At 37.5% G+C, this 24,330-nt stretch overlaps 1 protein-coding gene across 3 annotated transcripts in view; it reads right to left on the bottom strand.

The window, feature by feature from the left end:
* The window catches only part of Pde4d (phosphodiesterase 4D, cAMP-specific), a 1,420,835-nt gene that overhangs the window by 250,257 nt on the left and 1,146,248 nt on the right, over positions 1-24,330 (bottom strand). Inside the window, exon 1 of one of the 3 annotated variants that reach the window (XM_013025265.1) lies at positions 12,324-12,486. The exons of the other annotated variants lie outside the window; for them this stretch is intronic. Within the exon in view, the coding sequence (XP_012880719.1) occupies positions 12,324-12,388 (65 nt within the window). The 5' untranslated portion in view covers positions 12,389-12,486. Of the gene's footprint in view, positions 1-12,323; positions 12,487-24,330 lie in introns of those variants that run through there. 3 annotated transcript variants of the gene reach the window in all.

Here is a 24,330-nt window from a genome sequence, read left to right as displayed (position 1 = left end):
TGTCAGTCGTGGGGCTTGAACTCTGGGCTTGGGCGCTGTCCTTCAGCTCTTCAGCTCAAGGCGAGCGCTCTACCACGTGAGCTACAGAGCCACTTCCGGTTTTCTGGTGGTTTATTGGAGATAGGAGTTTCATGGTCTCTCCTGCCCTTTGAACCGCGCTTTGAACCGCGATCCTCAGATCTCAGCCTCCTGAGTAGCTAGGATTACAGGTGTGAGCCACCAGCGCCCGGCTCCTAAGGACATTCTTTAGGCATGGAGCCACTAAACTTTTTGCCTACTTTTGTTTCTCTAGAGGATTCTGGCTGATTTTCAGATAATTACACTGATGATTTTTTTTTTAGCTTAAAACTGACCATTTCTTAAGTGTGACGTTTGCTTAACTAACTCACCTACATAGAGGGGTGACTTCTTTAAATTCCAATGTTAATTGTGATCCATCCAGAACACTTAACCTGAGAGAAATGCTTCATTATAAGATGTGCTCAAGAAAACTGCCTTATGGAAAAGAAGCCATAATGGATTTAACCAATTTTCACAATTAGAGTTCATTTTACAGCTTCATTAAAGTCACACCGATATGTCAACTTGGAAAATCTAGAATATAACATTTTCTGCACCCTCACAAGGAAGTCAGCACTGAGCTAAGCACTTGAAGGTACATATTTATAATTTTTAAAAGTATGAGATGGTTTGAAATTCTCTTATTTGCCACACAACTTTGGCTTCCTCATCTGTAAAATGAGGACTAAGAGAGATGAATGTCTCACAGGATTTATATGAGGATCTAGTGGGATTATCCTTCACAAACATACACTCTAATTCCTGGCACATGGTAGCCACTCAATAAAAACAGGTTGCAATTACATTTTTTTATACTAAAGAACATCCTAGGGGAGGGGATTCAGGATTTAAAAATATACATATAATGTACATGATAGTCAATGAACATTATGAAAAAAGTAAACTATGTAACTTACAGGTAGGGAGGAGAGGTAGAAATAGGAGAGAACAAAGGAAGAGGTGACACTGAGAAGCATTGTACTCATAACCTGACTTATGGAATTGTAACCCATTGTACAACTACTTAAAAACAATGATAACTTTTTAAATGTAAAAAATGAATTAAACAATAATGAATTACAGCTATTAATTCACTATGTAAATTATTATTGTTGTTGGTGGTGGTGGTGGTCATGGGGCCCAGCTCACTATGTAAATTTTTTAAAAGTTTAATGACCTCAGTTCAGTTTCTGTACAGGGCCTTAATCATCCTGGTGCCTTGAATTCCTTTTGGGAAGTTTCTGGTGTCTCAGCATCCACAAATATGCTTCCAAAACAGTTTCTTTCTTTGTTGAAGAAGTTCATAGAATCATTATAGCTAGTTAAAGAGTTCAGTTAATTTCATAGATATAAGTTTAAGAATTATATTAAAGTAGCTGGGGAGGCTGAGGTCTGAAGATCATGGTTCAAAGCCAGCTCAGGCAGGAAGGTCTGTGAGACTCTTATCTCCAATAAACCACTAAGAAAACCCGAAGTGGCACTGTGGCTCAAGTAGTAGAGTGCTAGCCTTGAGCTGAAGAGCTGAGGGACAGCACCCAGGCCCAGAGTTCAAGCACCATGACTGACAAAAAAAAATTATGTTAAAGCCCAATACAAATTATAATAGGATAGATTTCATTCATTATCTGACAAACTCATTTTCAGTTATTCATTTGACCCCAAAATTCATTTTTTTGTTTAAAAGAAATAGCTTCCTAAGAAACCTCTTTCTACCTAAGTATCATTTCCAACAGTCTTGATTCTATTTAAAGAGAAATGCTAAAGACTAGCAAAACTTTGCTAGCCGGACATTGGAGTCTAAGTGGAGAGAATTAATTATAGATTATTCTCTATGGTATTATCCATTTAAAGATTATGGTTCTGTAAATGGGTCAAATGCCAGATAGGAAGAAACAGTGCCATTTATAGTGTGACCAGAGTACAGGAGTCAGGAACTAGCTTGATCTCTAAGGGATGAAGCTGTGTCAAAGTCCATGTCTATTTCTTGACACATCTCTAGGGTCCATCATTGAAGGCTTGTATAAAAAACCTGGGAGAGAAAGCAAAAAAAAAATACACAGGAAACATTTTCCTAGATATACAGGTGAAAAGGAGAAGTTAGACCTATCTAAGATATGAATGAAAGGTCTAGGTAACAGGGTAGGCCAGGTATAATGATACAATTTTATAATCTCAGCACTAGGGAAGCTAAATCAGGAGGATGAAAGGTTTGAGGCCCGCCTAAACTACATAGTTAACCCCTATCACTGTTAAAGAAAAAAAAGTAGTAGCCTGCTAATTTTTTTTATAATTATAATATCATCCACAGAACCACATGTGGTCAAAGCAGTTCGAGGAGTACAGAAATGCAAAGAAGACAACCAGTAGCAACAACACAATGGGATTAAATATTAGGACAATCCAGCACCTCTCTCAGCAGCATCATGATTCTAAAAGTATGTGACTTCTGGTTTTGCCTGATACAGGTGCAATGGAGATGAAATGGATTCAACTGTTAGTGCACCAGGTTAAATGTCTTTCAAACAGCAGATGCTCAACATATTGTGGTTATCATAATTATGAAGTAACTACTCCAATTACTCCAACAGTTTTAGGCAGTGCTGTCCCAAGTTAGCTGGTAACCCAGCTACCAGTCATCTGCCTGCTATCCTATGACAAAGTTGCCAGATCAGGGGAAACATTACAAACAGCAGAGGTATATTACATGTCAGAGTCTCCAATGGTTACAAGTTGACACTTTTGACGGTGACTTATCCTAGCTAGAGCAGTGTTAATTAAGAAATTTATGCCAAAGATAAATTTATATAAAATAGTAGAAGATAGCACTTCTCTGAAGTATTGCATTCCTCTACTGTATATCCTGCTCTCGTCTCTGGTTGTTATTTTATTTTCCATCTCAGTGTGAATAATGTTTTAATCCTTTGAGGCAAATCAAACCCTCCTTCCCCATTGTTTTTCTAAGGTGATACTAGTAAATATTGTTTCTGAATTGTTTTCAATGGTTTAAGAGCTATAATTTAGAAATTTTTGAATGACTCAAGGTTAATAAACTTATTACACTTACAAGGAAAAAAAAAAGAAATTTATGCCAAACCAGGCACTTGGGGGCTCATGCCTGTAATCTTAGGTATTCAGAAGACTGAAATCTGAGGATTGAAGTTCAAAACCAGCTCAAGCAGCAAATCCAAGAGACAGAAGTTTATATCATATTGCAAGGGTATGCTATCATAGATACTAGGCAATATACTCTTCTGGATTCGACATACATGTATTAACTAAAGGCTTGAAATTCTCAATTTAGATGTATGATCAACAGGATACAGAATTAGATCCAATGGGGATACCTCTTTCTAAGAAGTCTGAAAACTTACATGCTGAAACTATGCTTACTAAAATCTTCTCTTTTAACAAGTCACACTGGTGCCACTTATTTTGACAGTTCCAAGTGAATAATTTCAAATACAATATGCAAAGAGACCAACTATCAGTGTGCAAATGCCATAAAAGGATCTACTTATCTGACTCATTATATCTGCATCTGCTGATAACTAGAGAAAAATAGGTTAAAATTTAAGCAAAGGGGATTAGTAGTAGATACAAACAAAACTTCCTTGACTTGTGAGTTCAGAATATCAGGGTTGTTTTCTTTCTTTCTTCTTTTTATGAGGAAGCTTTGGAAGCTGTGATCTTTGGAACACATCCTTCAACTAGATTCCAGTTTTCAGTTTTCCTGTCCTTCTTCATATATAGTAGAGAAAGGGAAGGATTTATAGACTACTGCCTTGACTAGATGGTGTGGGGCTGAAACAAAGGGAAAACATTCTCCAATTCATGAGCACTAGTGACTCACACCTGTAATCCTAGATACTAAGGAGGCTAAGATTTGAGGATCATGGTTTGAAGCCAGCCCAGGTGGGAAAGTCTGTGAGACACTTCTCTCCAATAAACTATCCAGAAAAGTCCAGAAGTGGCACTTTGGTTCAAGTGATAGAGTGCTAGCCTTGAGCCAAAGAAGATTAGGGACACAGTCCAGGCCCTGAGTTCAAGCCCCAGGACTGGCAAAAAAAAAAAAGTATTAGTGGCAACTTTTGCCCACAAGTTGGCAGTGAGATTTCACAGGGTCTGGCAGTGGGTGGTAGATATCTAGTTGAAAATGGGCTTGACTTCTTGTGTTGATCTCTCTTTAGTGTCTTTTTTTATATCTAGTCATACTTTGTATTTTCCTAACTTATTTTGAAGAGCTACTTAACCTTATATCAACTTATCCCATTAATGGCCTCTCCTATAACCAAGATGTTTCTAGAACAGAGTCAACCCCATTAGGAGGCTGTATAATAAAAACTTAGAATGTATTTCTCTCTTGTCATGCCAAGAAATGCATCTATAGGATGATAGATGCTCCTTACTCTACATTCTTTATAATCACTTTCTAGTTTAGGTCAAACTTTGACCATAAAGCTAGACAAGCTCAGAGCTGAGACATAGCCCAGGCTCACCCTCGACTACATATCTCTATATAGTTACATTCAACAGTAATTCACAATTCACATACAACCTCCTATTTTTGCCCCCGTGGAACTCCAACCCTTCCTGCAGGCCCTTTTCCTTTAGGAAACATGTTGCTTTGGGCTGAAGTATACTTTACTTCTACTGTTCCCTTTCTAACACATCTTCAAGCCTGTTGTTCCCTTAAGAAAGCTGATCTTAGCCTTAGCTCCAGTGGCTGAAGCCTATAATCCTAGCTACTCAAGAGGCTGAGATCTGAGGATCAAGGATTAAGGCTCAAAGCTAGCCCAGGCTAGGAAGTTCGTAAGACTCCTATCCCCAATCAACCAGCAAAAAGCTGGAAATAGAAGCATGACTTGAGTGGTAGAGCACCAATTTTGAGCAAAACTCCAAGAGAAAGTAAGGGGGCCCTGAGTTTAAGCCCCAGTAACTCTCTCTCTCTCTCTTTCTTTCTCTCACTCTCTCTCTCTCTCTCTCTCACACACACACACACACACACAATCTTTTTGGAAGGGCTCCTATGAAAATTTATGTTGGATTTTTTTTGAGGCATAAGGATTGAGAAGAATATTACTTGAGACAATATTATCTAGGAATGTTCATCACCAGTGACATGATTAAAAAAAAGAAGAAGAAGGAAGTTGGAGAATGCCACTTGAAATGGCCAGACTAAGACAACACTTGCTTCTGAATTCAACACCAAGAAAGCATTTCTGCACAAATCACCATGCTGGATTCCTAAATTGTCAGTTATATTCTCAAATTCAAAGAGCAATCACATCCACCTCCCAAACAGGTCGAAAATAAAGCTGCAAAAAGTGAGACAATGAGTAAAAGCTATTTGGTATTATAAAGTCATTTGTGATTTTTCAGAAGTGAATAAATGTCCCTAAACCGTAAGTCTCATAAGGCAGAAACATTTGAACTGTTGGTATTAAACATCTCAGAAAGTTTCACTACCTGTCGGTTTATTTCAGTCCATACAGGGATATGGGAAACAAGGATGACTTTCTAGTAGTTTCCTAATTGAGTGGGTTTGAAGCAATATTCCTTAGAACTAGAGAGCCTTTGTATTTATTTTTATTTCTTTGGTGATACTGAAGTTGAACCCATGCCTTCCCACATGCTAGACAATGGTCATAGGGAATTTGATAGGCACTGAGTTTGAGAGGTATTGGGTTTAGAGTGGGGGCAAACATACAAACTCTGTACCTGTTTTGTTATTTTATGCATATTTACATGTTTATATACATATATTCCATACCTCTTTGTATTTTCTAGAAATGTTATATGCACGCATAAATTATGTATGTACTTTTATTTTCAAATTTACACTCACACACATACACATTTAGATCAAATTCCAAGTCACATTACATTGACTAAAAAGGGGGGTTCCACTGAAGAAACATATCTAAAATTCACTGTTCTATCTTATTCCTTTTCTTTTCTTTTTTCTTTTTTTTGGGGGGGTCCAGTCGTGGGGCCTGAACTCTTGGCCTGGGCGCTGTCCCTCAGCTCTTCAGCTCAAGGCTAGCACTCTAGCACTTGAGCCACAGCGCCACTTCTGGCTTTTTGCTTATGTGGTGCTGAGGAATCGAACCCAGGGCCTCATGCATGCAAAGCAAGCACTCTACCACTGAGCCACCTTCCCAGCCTTATTCCTTTTCTTTTACACATGAAAAATCTTAACTATAGAGATGCAAGGTGCATTCATCAAAGACAAAAGACAGTTCATGTCAGCAGTAGAGGCAGCAGAGAAGACACTGGGCATTTTATCTTACGTGGTGCTGAGGAATCGAGCCCAGGGCCTCATGCATGCAAGGCAAGTGCTCTACCACTGAGCCACCTTCCCAGCCCCGACACAGGGCTTTTTAAAAGGAAACGTGATTTATTTCTTTAAAGAGTAAGCTTATTTTTCAATGCACTGTGTCCCTCTACTTACATTTTGTGTGGGTATGTCTGTGGCAGTGTATGTATATAAAATGGTGTTGGTACTAGAACTTGAACTTAGGACCTTCTTATTCCAGCTTGGCTTTTATACTCACAGCTGGCACCCTATTACTTAAGCCATATCTCTACCTCCAGGTTTTGCTGGTTTATTGAAGATAAGGGTCTCATGGACTTCACTGTCCAGGCTGGCTTCAAACCTCCATCCTTGGATCTTAGCCTTCTGAGTAGCTAGAATCACAGACATGAGCCAAAGGACCTGGCTCACTAGTTATGTTTTAAATAATACTCAAGGCATCTCAATCACTTCTCCTAACCCCTATATATTTCTAGGTCCACTATAAACCAATATAACAATCACAAAACTAATAGTAGACCACATGGATCAAAACTCTATACCAATATTAACAGTAATTACTTATCCACACATAGGCACACTATATATTGGCAAGGTTAGGAGGTAGACAAATTCCATTTGTTTTCCCATTTGCAAAAGCTTCTAGGGTAAAAGGTACAGGAAGTGGCACTGACCAATGCAGTTTGAAACACAGTATTTGCTCTTTACCTTACAGAGCTTGCTTACAGAGAACAGAGGAAGAACAGCACTGGAAAGTTCATCTGTTCAAAAGTGGGAGGCTTCTACATTTGCTCTCTTTTGTAGGACACAGATCATTTTACATACTAGTAGTTGGGAAGAGAATGGCCTAAAGAATATAACGACAGATATTTTTGTTGCAGATATTTTTGAACACTCAGTGTCTCTAAACTTCGTAAGTAACAATACACTTATAAAGACACTTCTAGCTTCACGCCGGTGGCACACGGCTAGCTACTCAAGAACCTCAGATCTAAGAATCTCCTTTCAAAGCAACCCAGGTAAAAAAAACTGTGACATTTATCCCCAATTAACCAACAATCCAGAAGTGGAAATGTGGTTCAAGTTGTACAGTACCAGCCTTGAGGGAAAAGGTCAACTAAGAGCACCAGGCCTGTAGTTCAAGAATAAAAGTAAATAAAATGAAATAAAATAAAATAGACAATTTCCACATATTAGTAAAGTTAGATATATTTCAAAAGACAGGCAAATTAATAGTCATTAAAAATGGTCAGCACTGGTAGTTCACACCTGTAATCCTAGCTACTCAGGAGGCTGAAATCTGAGGATAGTGTTCGAAGCCAGCTTGGGTAGGAAGTTCCATAAGACTCTTATCTCCAATTAACCACCAGAAAACCAGATGTGGCACTGTGACTCAAAGTGGTAGAGCTCTAGCCTTGAGTAAAGCAGCTCAGGGACAGCGCCCAGGCCTTGAGTTGAAGCCTCATTATTGAGTGGAGAAAAAAAAAAAAGATAATTATATAAACAATAGATGGTACCAACATATTCTAGTGAGAAGAACATTACCTTTGGAGGAGCTAGCCTGGGTTCTGTCCCTAGACTTTCCTGGCATTACAAATTACACAGACTTGCCTAAGTTACTTCATTTCATAGACTTATTTTCTCATCTATAAAAATCAGATCGACAACTTCCTCCTTTCAATGTTTTAATAAGAATGAAATAATTTTGGTACATGGAATGTCTCTGAAAGTTTTCATTTATTGAAGATACTTTATAAAATAAAACTAATATTATTTTCCATAGAGGGATACAAAAACAATTATAGGTTAACTGAAGAATCAAAGTACAGAAACAATATTTGTAACTACCTAAGCTATGTAAGTTAAGTTGAAAATGGGGAGATTTAAGGGTAGGATAACAGATTTATGAGTAATTTTCCCACCAACGTATTAGTCAGTGGTGTGACATGTTTTTTATTTTCAATTGTAAAAGTAGTCTTGTTAGCCTACTCAAATGCTTCCCACTCTGATCTGAAGTCCAAAGTAAAAACGCTCAGCTAGTCTTGAGTTTTTACAACCTTAGGAGAAGAAAGCTAATAAAAGACAAAAAGCAATCATTTATTGGCCTGAATGCCAATGTAATTCAGAAAATTGTATTTTCTCAGAACTGAAATGCTTACTTGCCAAATTTTGGATACTGTGAGCATATTGTTCTTAAGTGGATAAATTGACTGATATCTGCATATATAAGTGAACTTGTTTAAATGCACACATTAATTTTTATTATTTTAAATCTTCATGTATAATACCTTCTTGATGAAATAAAATTACAGAAGGAGAAAAAGTCCCCACTATCTCCATTCCTAACATTTTTATCCCAACAGGTAATCTCCTACCTTACTGAAATTTTGGAACAGAGTTCCCCAGGCAATTTTCTCTGTCTATAAACCTAAGTACAGTTTTTATGTTTTCAATAATAAAATTTAATGTTTGCTTTAACAAAAGCCCCAGTTATATTTTTTGGAGAGCAGTAGTGGATTTCCTTCCCCCTGCAGTTTACATTATAAATGATATGACATAGAACAAGTAAATCCTAAAATATTATTTTCATATCTTTGTTATAAAACATTGTTATCTTTTTATTTATATTTGAAAAGCTAATGACTTTTTAACTTAAACTAAATCACATGTTATAATTATATTAATGAGATGGATCCCCGGGACATGTTTGTAAATGGAAAATGTTGTTGTACATATACTATTTTAGTTATATATTTAGTTATATTCATGCATATATTACAATAGTATATTATCGTATTTATTTTATTTCTATTCTATTACATGTATCATTATGTTTTGCACTTATATACTGGTACTGAGGTTTGAATTCAGGGCTTATATTTTAAATTAAAATATAAGTATAAAATATAAAATTAAAATATAAGTATAAAATATTAGGGCTGGGAAGGCAGCTCAGTGGTAGAGAGCTTGCCTTGCATGCATGAAGCCCTGAGTTCGATTCCTCAGTACCACATAAACAGATAAAGCTGGAAGTGGCCTATGGGTCACTAGCCTTGAGCTGAAGAGCTGAGGAACAGTGCCTAGGCCCAGAGTTCAAGCCCCACAACCGACAAAAATAAATAAATAAATTATATATATATATATATATATATAATTTCCATGAAATACTTTTTAAATGTGACTCTAACACAGATATTTAGTGAAGCTGTAAAGAACAAGTTAATTGCTATGCTTTTTGTATGTGTGTATGTGGATAAATATGAAAAAGCCGAATTATAATTCAGAGAACTGTGGTGGTAGAGGACATGGTAGGAGACAGTATGCATGTTTGGAGAAAGCAGACCAATACAACAGAAACTAAGATTTACATAACCAGAATTAAGATGGTAAAGCAAAAATAAGGGCTGTCATAAACAAAGTATTCTGATCAGAATAAAAAAAGAATATGATAAAGGAATATATGATAAATCAAGAGGCCTCTTTCCTCAGAAGTTAACTGTGAAGGAGGATGAAGCAGGCTTCAGTGTTTGAAAAGAATGAGGGCGTGGAAAGGGTGACTGAGAAATTAGCATATGAAATCTGGTTGGATGACAGAATCCAACTGGGCTCTAGGAAAACTAGGCTCTGTGTGTGTAGAGATAGGGGGACAGATACTTGCTTCTTTATTGTTGCTGTTTGTTTTGTTTTTGTTTGTGTCCAGTAACTGAGTAAATGTATTCACGTTCAAGTGTATGTACACATAAGCATATATTTTGTGATATACCTAATCTACCATCAGTATTGATATTACCAAATATAAATAAATATAATGCGTATGTGCTTTTAGAGTGGTAAAAATAATTTTAAGATGGTAGAACTATAATTACAGCTTATTATAACCTCAAGCTAAATTATTTGCAAGCCACAGTGATACACCCAAGTAATTATATTACTAAATCAGATGTGAGATTAATAACTGGAGAGGTTTCTGAAGTGTGCAGTTACATCTAGGAATCATTAGCCTATGGGCAGATATTTACATCTTATGTATACATTCTAACTTAACACTAAGCAGAGTCAAGTTCAATGGAACACATTAGCAAATAAATACTTTGCATGCATTTGAACTGTGGCTTGATTTATTCATGCAATTTAAATGAATAAAACAGAGTAGTTGTAGATAAATTAAACTATGACAACCATTGAGGAACAAAGGTTGTCAATGTCCTGGCACTGGTGGCTTAAGCCTGTAAATCCTAACTACTCAGGAGGCTTAGATATGAGGATCTTGGTTCAAAGCCAGCCTGGGCAGGAAAGAATGTGCAACTCTTATCTCCAATAAACCACCAGAAAGCTGGAAGTGGAACTGTGGCTCCAGTAGAGCACTAGCCTTGAGCTGAAGAGCTCTGAGACAGCACCCAGGCCCAGAATTCAAGCCCCATAACCGACCAAAAAAAAAAAAAGATTGTCAATGTTACTAATCTCCCAAAATGAACTAATTGGTTTAGTAAGTTTCCAACTTGAAAATGTCTTTTGGCAATTTAGGCAAGAAAGGAAGAAAGTTGGCCAAATACTGTTTAAGTATGAGAACTTCTTTCCACATACATAGGATGTAAATTGTAAGCATGTGAAATTCTTTTGCTTTATGACTTCTGATTGTCTATGATAGAGATTTATATTAGTTATAGTAATTCTTAAAGATTACATATATTTCCTAGTATTTACCATTCGGCCCAAAATTTTCTAATGTATTTGCAGATACAAACTTTTCTTGCCCTAAACTAAGAGTTACCATTTATGTACATATTTTTATTAAAAATACTAAATACCATGAAAAAAAGACCTTCATCTAGAGTTTATTAAAATTCACATACACACAAAAAACTATTCAGAGGAAAATACTTGCTTTTAGTCCGCTATAAAGCACTAATCTAACAGGTAACATTTGCTCACCTAATAAACATACATTGGATTTCTTATACAAAACTTTGAATATTTAAAAGTGCATTTGCCTGCTCACATAATAAAAAACTGATTTTCTTGTCTGCTTCACTCCAATCCCAATACCTCTATCAGTTATTGTCATTATTTCTCTATTTGAACCTAATTTTTCCAATATTAGAGGTGAACCTAGTTGTTTATATACAATCAAGATAAACAATCAATAATGTTATCCTATTAAACAGTGATAAACTATTCCATAAATAGCTATTATAGTGACAAGAATTAACTTCATAGATGCAAGAATTAACTTTATTGGAATGTTCTAGGTAAGGGACACATGCCTAAGTGCATTGGGGAAATGACAGAAAATAATTAGAATAAATTGAAATCAGCATACATTTGATTAGAGTAAAATACTAGAATTATCAAAAAATATAACCATTGGAAACAGTAACAAAATAAAGCATAAGAAATGTCTGGTAAGAAACGAGTTAGATTAAGCCACATAGTTTTATATTCAAATTGCTTTCGTGTACATTTTAAAAAATATCTAACATTACTCATTCCTAACACATCTGTGCTAACACATATGTACTATTCAAAGACCAGGACACAGCCTGCGAACTTCCCAGCCTGTTTGCAGCAAGTTAAAAAACAAAAACAAAACAGATGAGAAACAATGAGAAAGCAAACAACCAAATCAACCCATCATAGAAGCCTGACGAGTTATCATTTTTCAAAAACCTTAATTGGTCATTTTCTTTACTCTTTTAAAACTAATGTCAGATAAATTGTTGTCGTTCACAACAAGTTTGCTTTTTTAATGTAAACACCTCTTTGGGGAGAATTGACAAGATAGTGAACAAAATAGAGGGGGGAAAACAATCAGAGTTCCTAATATTGCATTCTTTCTCTCTTACAAAGCCTTTGGACACTACATTAGTAAATTACTTAATACTCAAACGCTATGCCAATTATAAAAGGGAAACGGGGGAGAAGTGTGAGGAGAAAGCACACAGCACGTTACCAGACTGCCTCTGTCGTCCTTAGTGAACTTGTAGACCGGGATCTTGGCTTCATAATAATGCTCATTTTTGAAAAAAAAAAACAATTAAATGAAAAAAAAGGATCTAAGTATTGTGATCAATACATGGCAGTTGTCTTCCTTAAAAGATTTTAAATACATTCCATTTCCGAGGTTAGTTGCTTGAAGAAATCCACGTTGCCCAGCGGCTGCCTCAGCCCAGCTCAGGGAAGGTTGGGCACCCCAGGCTTGCTTGCTTTCCTCTGGTCGAATGAATTCACTCCAGCACTAGGCTGCTGAGAAGTGACAGTTTCTTTTCAGTCCTGCCTTGTCGAGGGAGGAACAGAATTTTCAATGTATTCTTCATCTGGGTCACCAAAAACACCCCAAATAGATAAATCAAGCAGCACAATGAAAAAGTCACTTGATCTCCTCGGGTTTTTTGTTTGTTTGTTTGTTTTTTGCAATTCCACAATGACAGGCTGGAAGGTTTTTCGATTCTGAAAGTCCTCAGGTAAGAGAGCAGTCAAGCAAATGACTGGGAATATTGTAACACGCTGTCAAGGAAGTTTCATTTCGGGGCGACTGCAGGAAAACACTCTTCATGGAGCAGAGAAGTCACAGGCAGAGCAAAACTGTCTCCGCCTCGCTTTGCTGGGCTGATTTACCTGCCAATGTAATTTCCGTAGTGTCCCCTGACAATTGGACTCCAAAGCCTTTGTGAATGAGAAGTATCATTCAATCTCACCAGGCAGAAACTATTCCTTTAGGGCTGAATGACATCTGTGAGAAGGCAGTTCAAAACATCACAGGGAAGTGAGAAAGGGGAAAGGAAAAAAAAAAAAGCACCCAGCCTGGCTTTGTCAATTGCTGAAACTTGTAAAACAAAGCGGGTAGGGGAGCTTTGAGAGACCGGAATTGTGATCCAGCCAAGCAGACAGGAGATCTCTTGCAACTTTTAAAGCAATTTTATCCTCTTTGGAAAATGATATGCCTGTGTTATTTAGGGTAAGATTCCATGAGCACCTTTGGAAAGGAACATATCCCTCACCATTGGGAGGGGAAAAAAAGAAAGAAAGGTGTAAAGATGAGAAGATATGAGCACCAGAATCTTGCAGCTGTGTATTGTCATAAGATTTAATGAACTGTCATAAAATGGTTGTGGAGATTAAAAACAAACAAACAAACAAAAAACTGTCCATGAAAACTTGGGCAAGGTGTGAGGCAACATGGGCTCATGAGGTGATGCTGGAATGTTTAAACTGAAAATTCCACCTATTCTTGCCAGACCAGTGAGAACATGTAGACACCGAGCTGGTCCCTCATGGGACATTTACTAAATTTTATTTTTAAAATAACGTTATGCAAGTTTCAGTAATTTGCATACACAAAGCCTCTGGATTTGCTCATTCTTCACAGCTCTTCAGTAAGGAAGGAGGCTTTATTTTTACTTCATGCCAATTTTGCCTCTTGCTTTCAAGACCAATTCCTGCCCCTCAGCTGACAACCGACATTGTAAGGGTTCTATTGTTGTAGATGCTATGTAAACTGATTCAGTTTTGCTCCCAACAAAAGCAGCACTGGGTGGCCTGGTCCTGTATATGTTAACTTCTATTATTTTGAGGGGAATCATCAAGTGAAAATAACTTAAGCATTCTGATGCCTCAAATGACTCCACTTAGTGCGTTGGTTCCCTAGTGTGACGTGAACTTGGTGTTTATTTAGCATTTGCAGACAGGATGTTGGAGAGCAGTTGAGACCCACCCAAACAACTTGGAAAATTAACGTAGTAAGGCATCCACTAGAGCCGCTGACTGGTATTACAACAAAACCTTCAAATCCTTGCCTGGTCACACTTCAAGGTGCATTTGAGATTTTGGTTTTCTTTTATGATTCTCAGTCCTGTCAAGTTAAATGCAAGTAAAACTCATTGTCTCTTCCAGCTTTGCCATTTTCCTATAACTGGCCCAGGGGATTTCACAATTTCTCCGTTCTGACCTATGTTTAGTATATTATTGTTGCTTCATGGCAGGTGTTACTAATCATCTAATGTAAGAAATTCCAAAGGTTTGTGAGACTACTGCTCATTTGGGAGTTTAGGACAGGAGGTTTATCTTTTTTTACACTTTTTTTTTTATTCTTGGAATCTTAAAGTGGTAAAAAGAAGGAGAAAAGCAAACCAAGAAAAGAAGGCAGCTTCTTTTTATTTGTAACACTGTTCTCAGCCACAGATCCACCACATGTCTTCTGAAGGTTGCCATTTCAGACAGAAAATGACAATGATCTCAGGGTGATATGTCAGGACATTGTATGTTGACCTCTCCAGAAATAATCAGCTGGATGTGTGCTGGCTCCAGGAGACTCTGCCTCAGTGAGATTACTTAGTTTATGGCCCCTCCCTTCTTCGTCTCACTCACACTTGAGTTCTCCAGGCCCTTCCTCACTGATTGGCTACAAGTTCCCCCACAGAGTAAGACTCTTCCCCTGAAAGCCTGAGCACACTTATTGGGCAGCTCCTAAATATTGATTAAGAGTCCCATAATGACTAATATGACATGCCCATCCCCAAAGGAAAAAACAACAACAACTACAAACAGGGAATCTGAAAACACATGGGGCCAACCAGGACTCCTGTGACCTTCTGGACCAGCATTAGCAAGGTGGCCACCCATCAGGAGAAGGAACACTGTATTACCAGGCTGCTGAAATTGAAGTGTTTGGTTTTTGTTTTGTCGGTCATGGGGCCTGAACTCTGGGCTGCAGCTATTCAGCTCAAGGCTAGTGCCCTAGCTTGTGAGCCATAGCACTACTTCCGGCTTTTTCTGCTTATGTGGTGCTGAGGAATCAAACCTACCTCATGCATGCAAGGCAAGCACTCTACTACCAGAAATCTAAGTTTTTAATTTTGTTTCTACCATTAGTATTTAAGATAGTACTTTAAATAAGAAAACTAAGAAATTAAACCAAATCAAATGGAAGAAAAATAAAATAAAACCACTAGCCAGATGCCCTTGTAGCTCACACTTACAATCCCAGCTACTCAGGAGGCTGAAATATGAGGAACTCACTTTTAAACCTGAACAGACAACAGTGACAAAGTGAAGTTATGTCTCAAGTGGTAGAACACTAGCCTTGAGCTAGTAAATTAAATCTAAGTGAGAACAGAAGGGCCTGAGTTCACAAAACAAAACAAAACAATAACATTAATATTACCTATTCAATATTACAATGTTGCCTCCATTTTTAAGGCAATTTCTTTCATGAACACTTCTGAGATGCTCTTCGGTAATCTGAGTGTTTGGGAGTACTTTCTCTAAACCAGAGGAGCTATGGCAATGCCCTCCCATTCCTGTTGGAGCCCATGATGGTAAGCAGAGAGGAGGAGGTCCGCACACTAGGAGATTGGAATCTATGAAGCACGTGCCCTTGTCAAGTCCTGTAGGGCTTTGGAGGATCTGAGTTCCATCAGAAGCTCCTGCTATTTCTCAGCAATTCTTTTGTATAATTGGATGATGCTTTATCGACAACTTTCTGTTCACTTATTGCCATCACATTTCAATGAACAGTGCCACATATGGAGAAATTAACAGATACCCACCTGCATATATTTTTTTAAGCCAGTAGGTAATAATGATGTTTTTGAACATCAGCCACTTGCACAACACCTATTTTTTCCACAGTAGCCATATGTCTACTATCATCTCTCTATCTGATATTTTTATTCATTTTATTCATTGACTTGCTTTTTTTTTTTTTTTGCCAGTTCTGGAGCTTGAACTCAGAGGTTGGACACTGTCTGTGAGCACTCTATCACTTGAGCCACAGTTCCACTTCCAGCTTTTCTGAGATAAGATTCTCACCAACTTTTCTGCCTGGGCTGGTTCAAACCAAGATGATCAGATCTCAGACTCCTGAGCAACTAAGATTACAGGCTTGAACCACCAGCATCTGGCCATTGACTTTTTTCCCCTAAAACTTAAAACTAAAATTAAAAGCTACACTATATATAAGTCTGCTATAAATAAGTTTGATAATGTAGTTATATTTTTTCCAAACTACAAATAACTATTCATATAAATAAGAGTATTAGTAGTCCAAATACCACCTAAAATTTCTCCCATAGAATTACTGGTACCATCAACATCCTCAGGGGGACCATATCAACTAGAGGTAGAGTAGATGCCCCCCTAAAGGTGAATTATCTATTTCTTATTATTTAGTGATAGCCATAATTTAGACCTAATAACATCTAATAAGAACCATGAATTAAACAAGAGGTATTATCTGAAATTGATTGGATGAAGTGTGAAGGAATGAATCACTCACTACACAATCCAAATTTCTCCCATACTTGGGAATACTCTGCCTAGTATCTCATCTTCTGTCCTATAAGCAAACTTCCATTACCAGATTACAACAGGCACTCTCTGCTTTCCAACCTGTCATGAACAGATTTCTTAGAGCCACATGATAAAATAACTAAATATTCAGGCCTTTCAAATTAAATTAGAAACTGCTGATATGCCAAAGTTTTTTCTTTTTTTGAAAAATGACTAGAGATCTTCCCTTTCTACAGTTTTCTGGCATTCTAAATTGTACTCAAACATTAATGAGCACTCTTGAAACCTTTCCTTAATATTGAGAAGTATTGTGATATTTTTCTTTATGTGGAGAGGAATTTTGAGTAGATTGAGTAGATTATCTATCTATCTATCTATCTATCTATCTATCTATCTATCTATCTATCTATCTATCTATCTATCTATCTACTTGGAGTCAAGGGCTTTCCCCTTGGCAACATTCCTTAAATAACCAAAGTCCCAAGAAAATCATGTTGCTACATATAATGTAAACTTGGTAAATGATGAATAAGTAACACTGATTACTATAGTAATTTCACATTTTAGGAAATAGTAAAGTCTTTTAAGGGCACTGTGGTTCAAAGTGGTAGAGAGTGCTAGCCTTGAGCAAAAAAAGCTGAAGGACAGAACCCAGACCCTGCATTCAGGTCCCAGCATGATGGGTAAAAAACAGTAAGAACACAACAACAACCCTATGCTAAAGGAGTAAATGGCAAAATTACAGATCTGTTAACTCTTACATGAAATAAAGTCTTTATTTATTTATTTATTTTGTCAGTTGTGGGGCCTGAACTCTGGGCCTGGGCACTGTCTCTCAGCTCAAGTCTAGCGCTCTACCACTGGAGCCACAGTGCCACTTCTAGCTTTTCCTGCTTATGTGGTGCTGAGGAAACAAACCCAGGGTCTCATGCATGCAAGGCAAGCACTCTACCACTGAGCCACCTTCCCAGCCCATGATATAAAGTCTTTTGCCATACTCCTAGAATGAGTCAAGGTGGGTTGTTGTTGTCTGTGGAACAGACAGCATTTTAATTGCCTTGTAAGATAGTACTAAACAATGACCATTTCAAAAGGTAACAATAGCCAGAACACCTGTTTTTGCCAGCAAATCTCATTGTCTATTAAAAGGTGCTGAAAATTAACTTTTAACACTAGAAACAACAGTTCTGTGTGAGATCAGTGATAATGACACGAAATGCATTACACAACTGACTTTTAGAACTTTGCACTCATTATTCAAAGATTTTTCAAAAATAGATTTCAAGGAAAAAATATAGCATTCATCCAATTATCAAATTTAAAACTTTTAAAGTACTAAGCTTCTTCCCTTTTTCTTTATATAATCTTTGTTCTCTATTTTGGATTTAAATACATTTCTTTTTTGGGGGGGGTCCGATTGTGGGGCCTGAACTCTGGGCCTGGGCGCTGTCCCTCAGCTTTTCAGCTCAAGGCTAGCGCTCTACCACTTGAGCCACAGCGCCATTTCCAGCCTTTTTCTTTTTTTGCTTATGTGGTGCTGAGGACTCGAACCCAGGGCCTCATGCATGCAAGGCAAGCACTCTACCACTGAGCCACCTTCCCAGCCCATTAAATACATTTCTGTAACTATAGCCTCACTTAAATTAAGTAAATTTGTGTGTGTGTGTGTGTGTGTGTGTGTGTGTGTGTGTGTGTGTGTATGTGTCTACATGTACTAGTCCTAAGGCTTGAACTCAGGATCTGAGTTCTGTCTCTGAGCTTCTTTTGCTTAATACTAGTGCTCTACCACTTGAGCTACAGTGTCACTTCCACCTTTTTCTGAATAGTTTATTGAAGGTAAGAATCTCATTTCTGGTTTAGGGTAGCTTTGAGCCACAATCCTCAGATTTCAGCCTCCTGAGTAGCTAGGATTACAGGTGTGAGTCAACAGGGCATGAAATAAATACATTAAATGCTTTAATCAATTAATAACAAGAGTAGCATCCTTAGACTCTTGCACTGATTGCTGACCAAGGCTCACACCTGCGAGGATGAGGCCCCAGAGAGCTGTGGGAATCTTGTATGCAAGGGTGGAGCTTATGTTTTCCAGCTCTGCCAGCAGTACCTAACAGGCATTTTTGTGGTTGCCTCAAATGTCACTCCTGGTAGAATTTTCCTTTGGGTAGCTATTTGTCTGGTGTTTTTTAGCTACAGGAAGATATACATCTGCCAACCAAGATCAACTGTGGACAGAAGATAGAAACTAGAAGTATAAGAGGTGAATTTGCAAACATTCATTTAATCATCTGGCAAGGCCAGCCCTTTACCCATTTCTCTGCCCATACCCTTGACTGTCTTTACAGAGAGAGAAGCAAAATGGACTGAAGACACTGCAAAAGAGTAAAGGATTTACGTAAGTGTCCATCATACCCACATCCACAGAGCCCTTAGTTTAGAACTCACCCACCTTCCTAGCATCCAAGCTTGTGTCTTTATGGTCTTTTCTCTTATGTAGTTAAATCGCTGACCATTTCCCATTGACATGGCTATGGTGAGTTTGAATTAGATATCTCTTAGTTTCCTCAAAGATGGAATGCTACTTTCTTTTTGTTGGAAGTGGGTTGATTTGTTTTTGAGAGTACTAAAGTAGGAAGGTCCTTAAAATAGTAAAGCTAGAAATTTATGTTTCACTTTAGAATAAGTGTAATTTACAATGTCTAAGCATCAGTACTTTATGATTCACATTATGAAATGACCAAACTCTAAGTATAGCTCAATAATAAATTATTGTTTTAACGTACATATATCACAACATATATAGGTTTATGTATGTATATATACATTTTAGTCCTAAGTATACTGTTCAGTGGAATGGCACTGTTGTAAAATAACCACTACCATCCATCTCTATGACTTTTGTTATTATGATTATTATCTTTAATTAGTTACACAAAAGGATTTCAGTTCAACATGTTAGCTTATGAGTACAATGCATCGTCATCAATGTCACCCCTCCATTCTTCTCCCTCTAGTACAGGACTTTTATATTCCCCCAAACTGGAACCTTGTACCCATTAGACAGTAACTTCTATTTCCCTTCTTCCAGCCCTGACAGCCATAACTCCTACTTTCTGATTCTGTGAGTTTGACTATGTGTCTATGAGTCACAAGTGAAATCATGAAGATTAAGTCTTAATGATAGGTTTACACTCTCAGAGCCACCAAGTGCCTTATTCTTAAAGAGAAAACTAATTCATCAGAAACACAAGATTTGAAACCAAATCCCACCTTGAGAAATTACTTGCCTGATTCATCATTCATTTCTGTACATTATTTATTTCATTCATTTGTTTGACTCTGAAGAACAAAAATACCAACTGCTGGCATTTATGTAAATTAACTTTTTAAAATCTTTGCCTGTCTTTTGTTGTTGTCATTCTGTTTATATACACACAAATGTGACCATCATAGAATCAGATCGATATATTACAGTATAGGTACCCATTTCAAATTCACAATGGCTCTTAATATTTATCAAATAGCTTCTAACTCCAGACTCCTATCTCAAAGGATAAAGCAAAGTGAACTTATGTTAATGAGAATAACTTTTTAAATATTTTTAAAGTTTCAACTGAACAACTCATACTGCCAATGATGCTTTTATGTCTAACTCTAGGATAAGTTGTGGCTTTTATTAAAGTGGAGTTTGAAAACTAATCTACACAAAAAGTATTTCAATAATCATTTGTCATCGAAAAAAAGTTATTTACTAGAAACTAAATGTCCATTAAGACTATGTAAGTTACATTCGATAGTATTTCCACAATCATGTTAAAAGTAATGTAGAAATAATATAGGCAACGTGTTCTTGACCACATATTAAAAGTATGGTTTCTTTGCCTGACACTGGTGGCTATCCCTATAATCCTAGCTACTCAGGAGGCTGAGATCTGAGGTCCGTGTTGGAAACCAGCCCAAGCAGGAAAGTCTGTGAGGCTCTTCTCTCCAATTAACCACCAAAAAGCCAGAAGTGGCTGTATGACACAAGTGGTAGAGCACCAGCCTTGAGTGAAAAAGCTAAGGAAGAGTCACCAGACCCTGAGCTTAAGCCCCAGTGCTGGAACAAAACAACAACCACCAAAAAATTATCTACTCTATGAGACAATGTGTAACAACTGAGAAGGATATGTAAGATCAGATTAAGAAGTAACTTTTTTTGCCAACCCAAACTCACAATCTACTTGCTTTTCTGTAAATCTCAGATTTCTCAGCTGTAGAGTAGTATTGTCAAGTTTTATGAGGATTAAAAATACATATAACCTTTGGAAGTGGTGCTGTGGCTCAAAGTGGTAGAATACTAACTTTGAGCAAAAGACCTCATGGACAGCATCCAAGTCCTGAATTCAAGCCCTAAGGTAGCCAAAGAGTGTTTATCTATCTATCTATCTATCTATCTATCTATCTATCTATCTATCTATCTATCTATCTATCTATCTATCCATCCATACCTATATAGATACAGTAGATAAATCTATCTAGATATAGATATCTATAAAGATATGTAGATATCCATAAAAAGGTATTGATAGATAAGATAAATAGACAATTTTTGTTTGTGTAAAAAACTTACCAAATAATACCTACTTTCAAAAGAAAGTTTTAAGAGAAAAAATTATGAGATACAGAGATATGAACACTTAAAACTAAAAATACATATTATAAAATTGGGCACTGATGGCTCACACCTGTAATCCTAGCTATACTCAGGATACTGTGATCTGGGAATCCATGTTCAAAGCCAGCCCAGGCAGAAAAGTCTAAGTGACTCATCTCTAATTAGGCACCAAAAAGCCAGAAGTGGAGCTATGGCTCAAATGGCAAAGCAGAGGCCTTGAGCAAAAAGCTTAGGGACAGCACCCAACCAAGTACCCAACCAGGACACTCTCTATCTCTCTCTCTCCCTCCCTCCCTCCCTCTCTCTCTCTCTCTCTCTCTCTCTCTCTCACACACACACACACACACACACACACACGCACACACACACAGAGTGTGATCTGATACCCACTATTGATACATACTATGTTAGTAGTTGATTTAAAGAACTTTGTTTTTGTCTTAGTTTACATCCTAACTCCAATTCCTTTTATAGAATAAAATATATGTTTCTTCTTTCTCTCCTTATCCCTTCTTGTTCTGTGCTAGCATTGGGGCTTGAATCCTGAATTTTGTTGCTTTTTTCCTCAAGGCTAAGCTATACCTTCACTTCAGCATTTCTGCTGGTTAGCTGGAGAAAAGAGTATCTCAGATTTGTCTGTCCTGGCTGGTTTCTCAGATCACAGCTTTCTGATAGCTAGGATTATAGGCATGAGCTATTGGGGCCTGGCACCCTATCTCCTTTCTTATATATCTAGTTTCTTCTCCACATTGTCTTTGGGTTATCTTTAAAATACACCATGCCAAAAAAAAAAACTTTCTTTCTTTCTTTCTTTCTTTCTTTTTTTTTTTTTAAAGCAATGTAGCCTTCTTACTATGCTACCACTGGACAGTAATGTCATCCAGCCTTGGCTCTGGTAACTCATGGCTGCTTGCCTATCTGAGAAGCCGTACCATCTTACTATGTACCTTGCCCCAAATCTGCTCATGGCTCTCCCTGCCTAGTAGCATCTTTTAACTTCTTTTCCTGTCTCTGCTGAGTATGTGTCTTACTCAGCCACAAAGATCTAACACAAACAGCAGCAAGACCAACCACTTTCAGCACAAACTGAGAAGTTCAGTCTCTTTGCTTGCTCCAATCTCCTAACAACTTAATTTGGACTATTGCAATTATTACTGTTTTGAGTTCGTATAGTTTGCAATAGATGACAATGCACAGTAGAGGCTGTGGGGACATTAGAATCTCAGCTACTGATTTTGACTGTGACCTCAGAAAACATGTATCTCTTTAAGGTTCACAACCCTCATGTATAAAATGAGGACACTGTTTGTAGCACTTTTCATCCTCTCTGTGTTCCTCTGGGATTAAATAAAAAAGTATGTTGCCCAGTCAGTAATCCCTTTACAATCCTGGTTTATGTTTCTCTGGCAGAATCATCCTTCTTCACTCTTTTCCCTCTTGTTTCCTCCAGAATTAGAGAATTCTAGAGTTTCATTGTTTTTGTTTTTCTGGGACCTCAAACTGGTGCTAACACATCTCATAGTACTTATCAACATCATTGTCACCATGTCTGCTTCATTGGCTAACTGAAGCCACATTATAGATCCTTCCATTCCTGAGATCTGATCCTGAATATAGATACGTAGACCTCTGTAATACCATGAGTTCCTTGAAAACAGGGAACAAGGCATATTCATCTTTGTGTTCAGGTACCTAGTACAATATCTGGCTCACAGCTTGTTTGCTTAACAGCAGAACAAATCCTTGATCAACAGAGGCAGATAAACCTTTTGCAGATTTTCTTCCTGTGCCCTTTCATGGCATTTGCTTCAGGGCTGGAATTAGGTTTCAGAAATTCAGTCTTGCCTTTGTCTTTTTCTCCATAAACCTCTATTCCTGGGAGTTATTTTAGATACATTCCTGAACAAAACAGAGCTTGTAATAATAAATATTCTCCTAAACAAACACAAATTGATGAGGGTAAGGAAATATACTAGTGGACGTCTCGGGCAGGCAGGGCATGGAGCTGGCCCAACATCACTGTTATAAAAGGAAAGATGCTTTCCTAAGTTTTTAGGAGAAATGGCCTTTTTCTTGAGAAGCTATTGTGCAATATGCTATTCCACCCAGACAGAGTATTAGAATTCTAACTTAGGCACTTTTTGGAAGTTGGTTTTAAAAGGCTGATTTTTCCAGGAAGTTTCACCACAGCTTGGGAAGACAGTGGAGAAGGTGCTTGGGGTATGTGGAAAAATCTGCTCGTCAGTCACCTATGAGTAAAATGGCTTTCTCTCCAGATGGGAAGGCTATATCCTGGCAATGAGATAAAGGCCTATGTGGAGTTGCTAATTTGACACATATTAGCACATTAATGTTGAGCTCATCCTTGTGGAGTCCTTGGACATGGCCCACATTTATCAGATGAGGGGACTGAAGTTGTTCAGTGGAAGAACCCTGGAATATCTGGCTCTAGAGGAAGGAGTGCCAGGAAAATTCTACTTTTCCTGATCTCACCAGGCAATGGTAAAGATGCTCCATCCTTCTCTCATTTAATACTTAGAACAGACTAATGAATGAGGTCTATTCTTTTCCTCTACCAAGGAATCCAGGAAGCTGAGGTCTAGGGGAAGTTAAGTTGAACCTTATGCTTGGAATCCTACCTGGAGAATGAAACTCAGCCGCCAAAGCCAAGCATCACCGGGGGGAAAACTACAAGTGCCATCAAATAGACAAATCATCTTGTGAGTAGAATCTCAATAGGAGAACAGTTTTGTTTTTATTTGCAATTCTGATGTTTTTTTAAGCTGAGATAGCTCAGAATGTACAGGCTTATCTGTGCTAGAAATATCATATTGTAATTAAACAGATAAAAATTAAATAGATATTTACATAAAAATTAAACAGACGAAAACTAAATTTTTGTGTGAACATGGCACTGAAAGAATTAAAAATCAATCTGTTTGTTTATTCTAAGGATTAATACTGCTAAGTGTTTTCATGCAGAGAAGGGGTCCATATATAGATGTGGTACTCAATA

This window comes from Dipodomys ordii, unplaced genomic scaffold (genome assembly GCF_000151885.1).
Source record: "Dipodomys ordii isolate 6190 unplaced genomic scaffold, Dord_2.0 Scaffold83, whole genome shotgun sequence".
NCBI classification, from domain to species: Eukaryota; Metazoa; Chordata; class Mammalia; order Rodentia; family Heteromyidae; genus Dipodomys; species Dipodomys ordii.
Note: the sequence above shows the minus strand (reverse complement) of the source record. Positions and strands in the feature narration are given on the sequence as shown.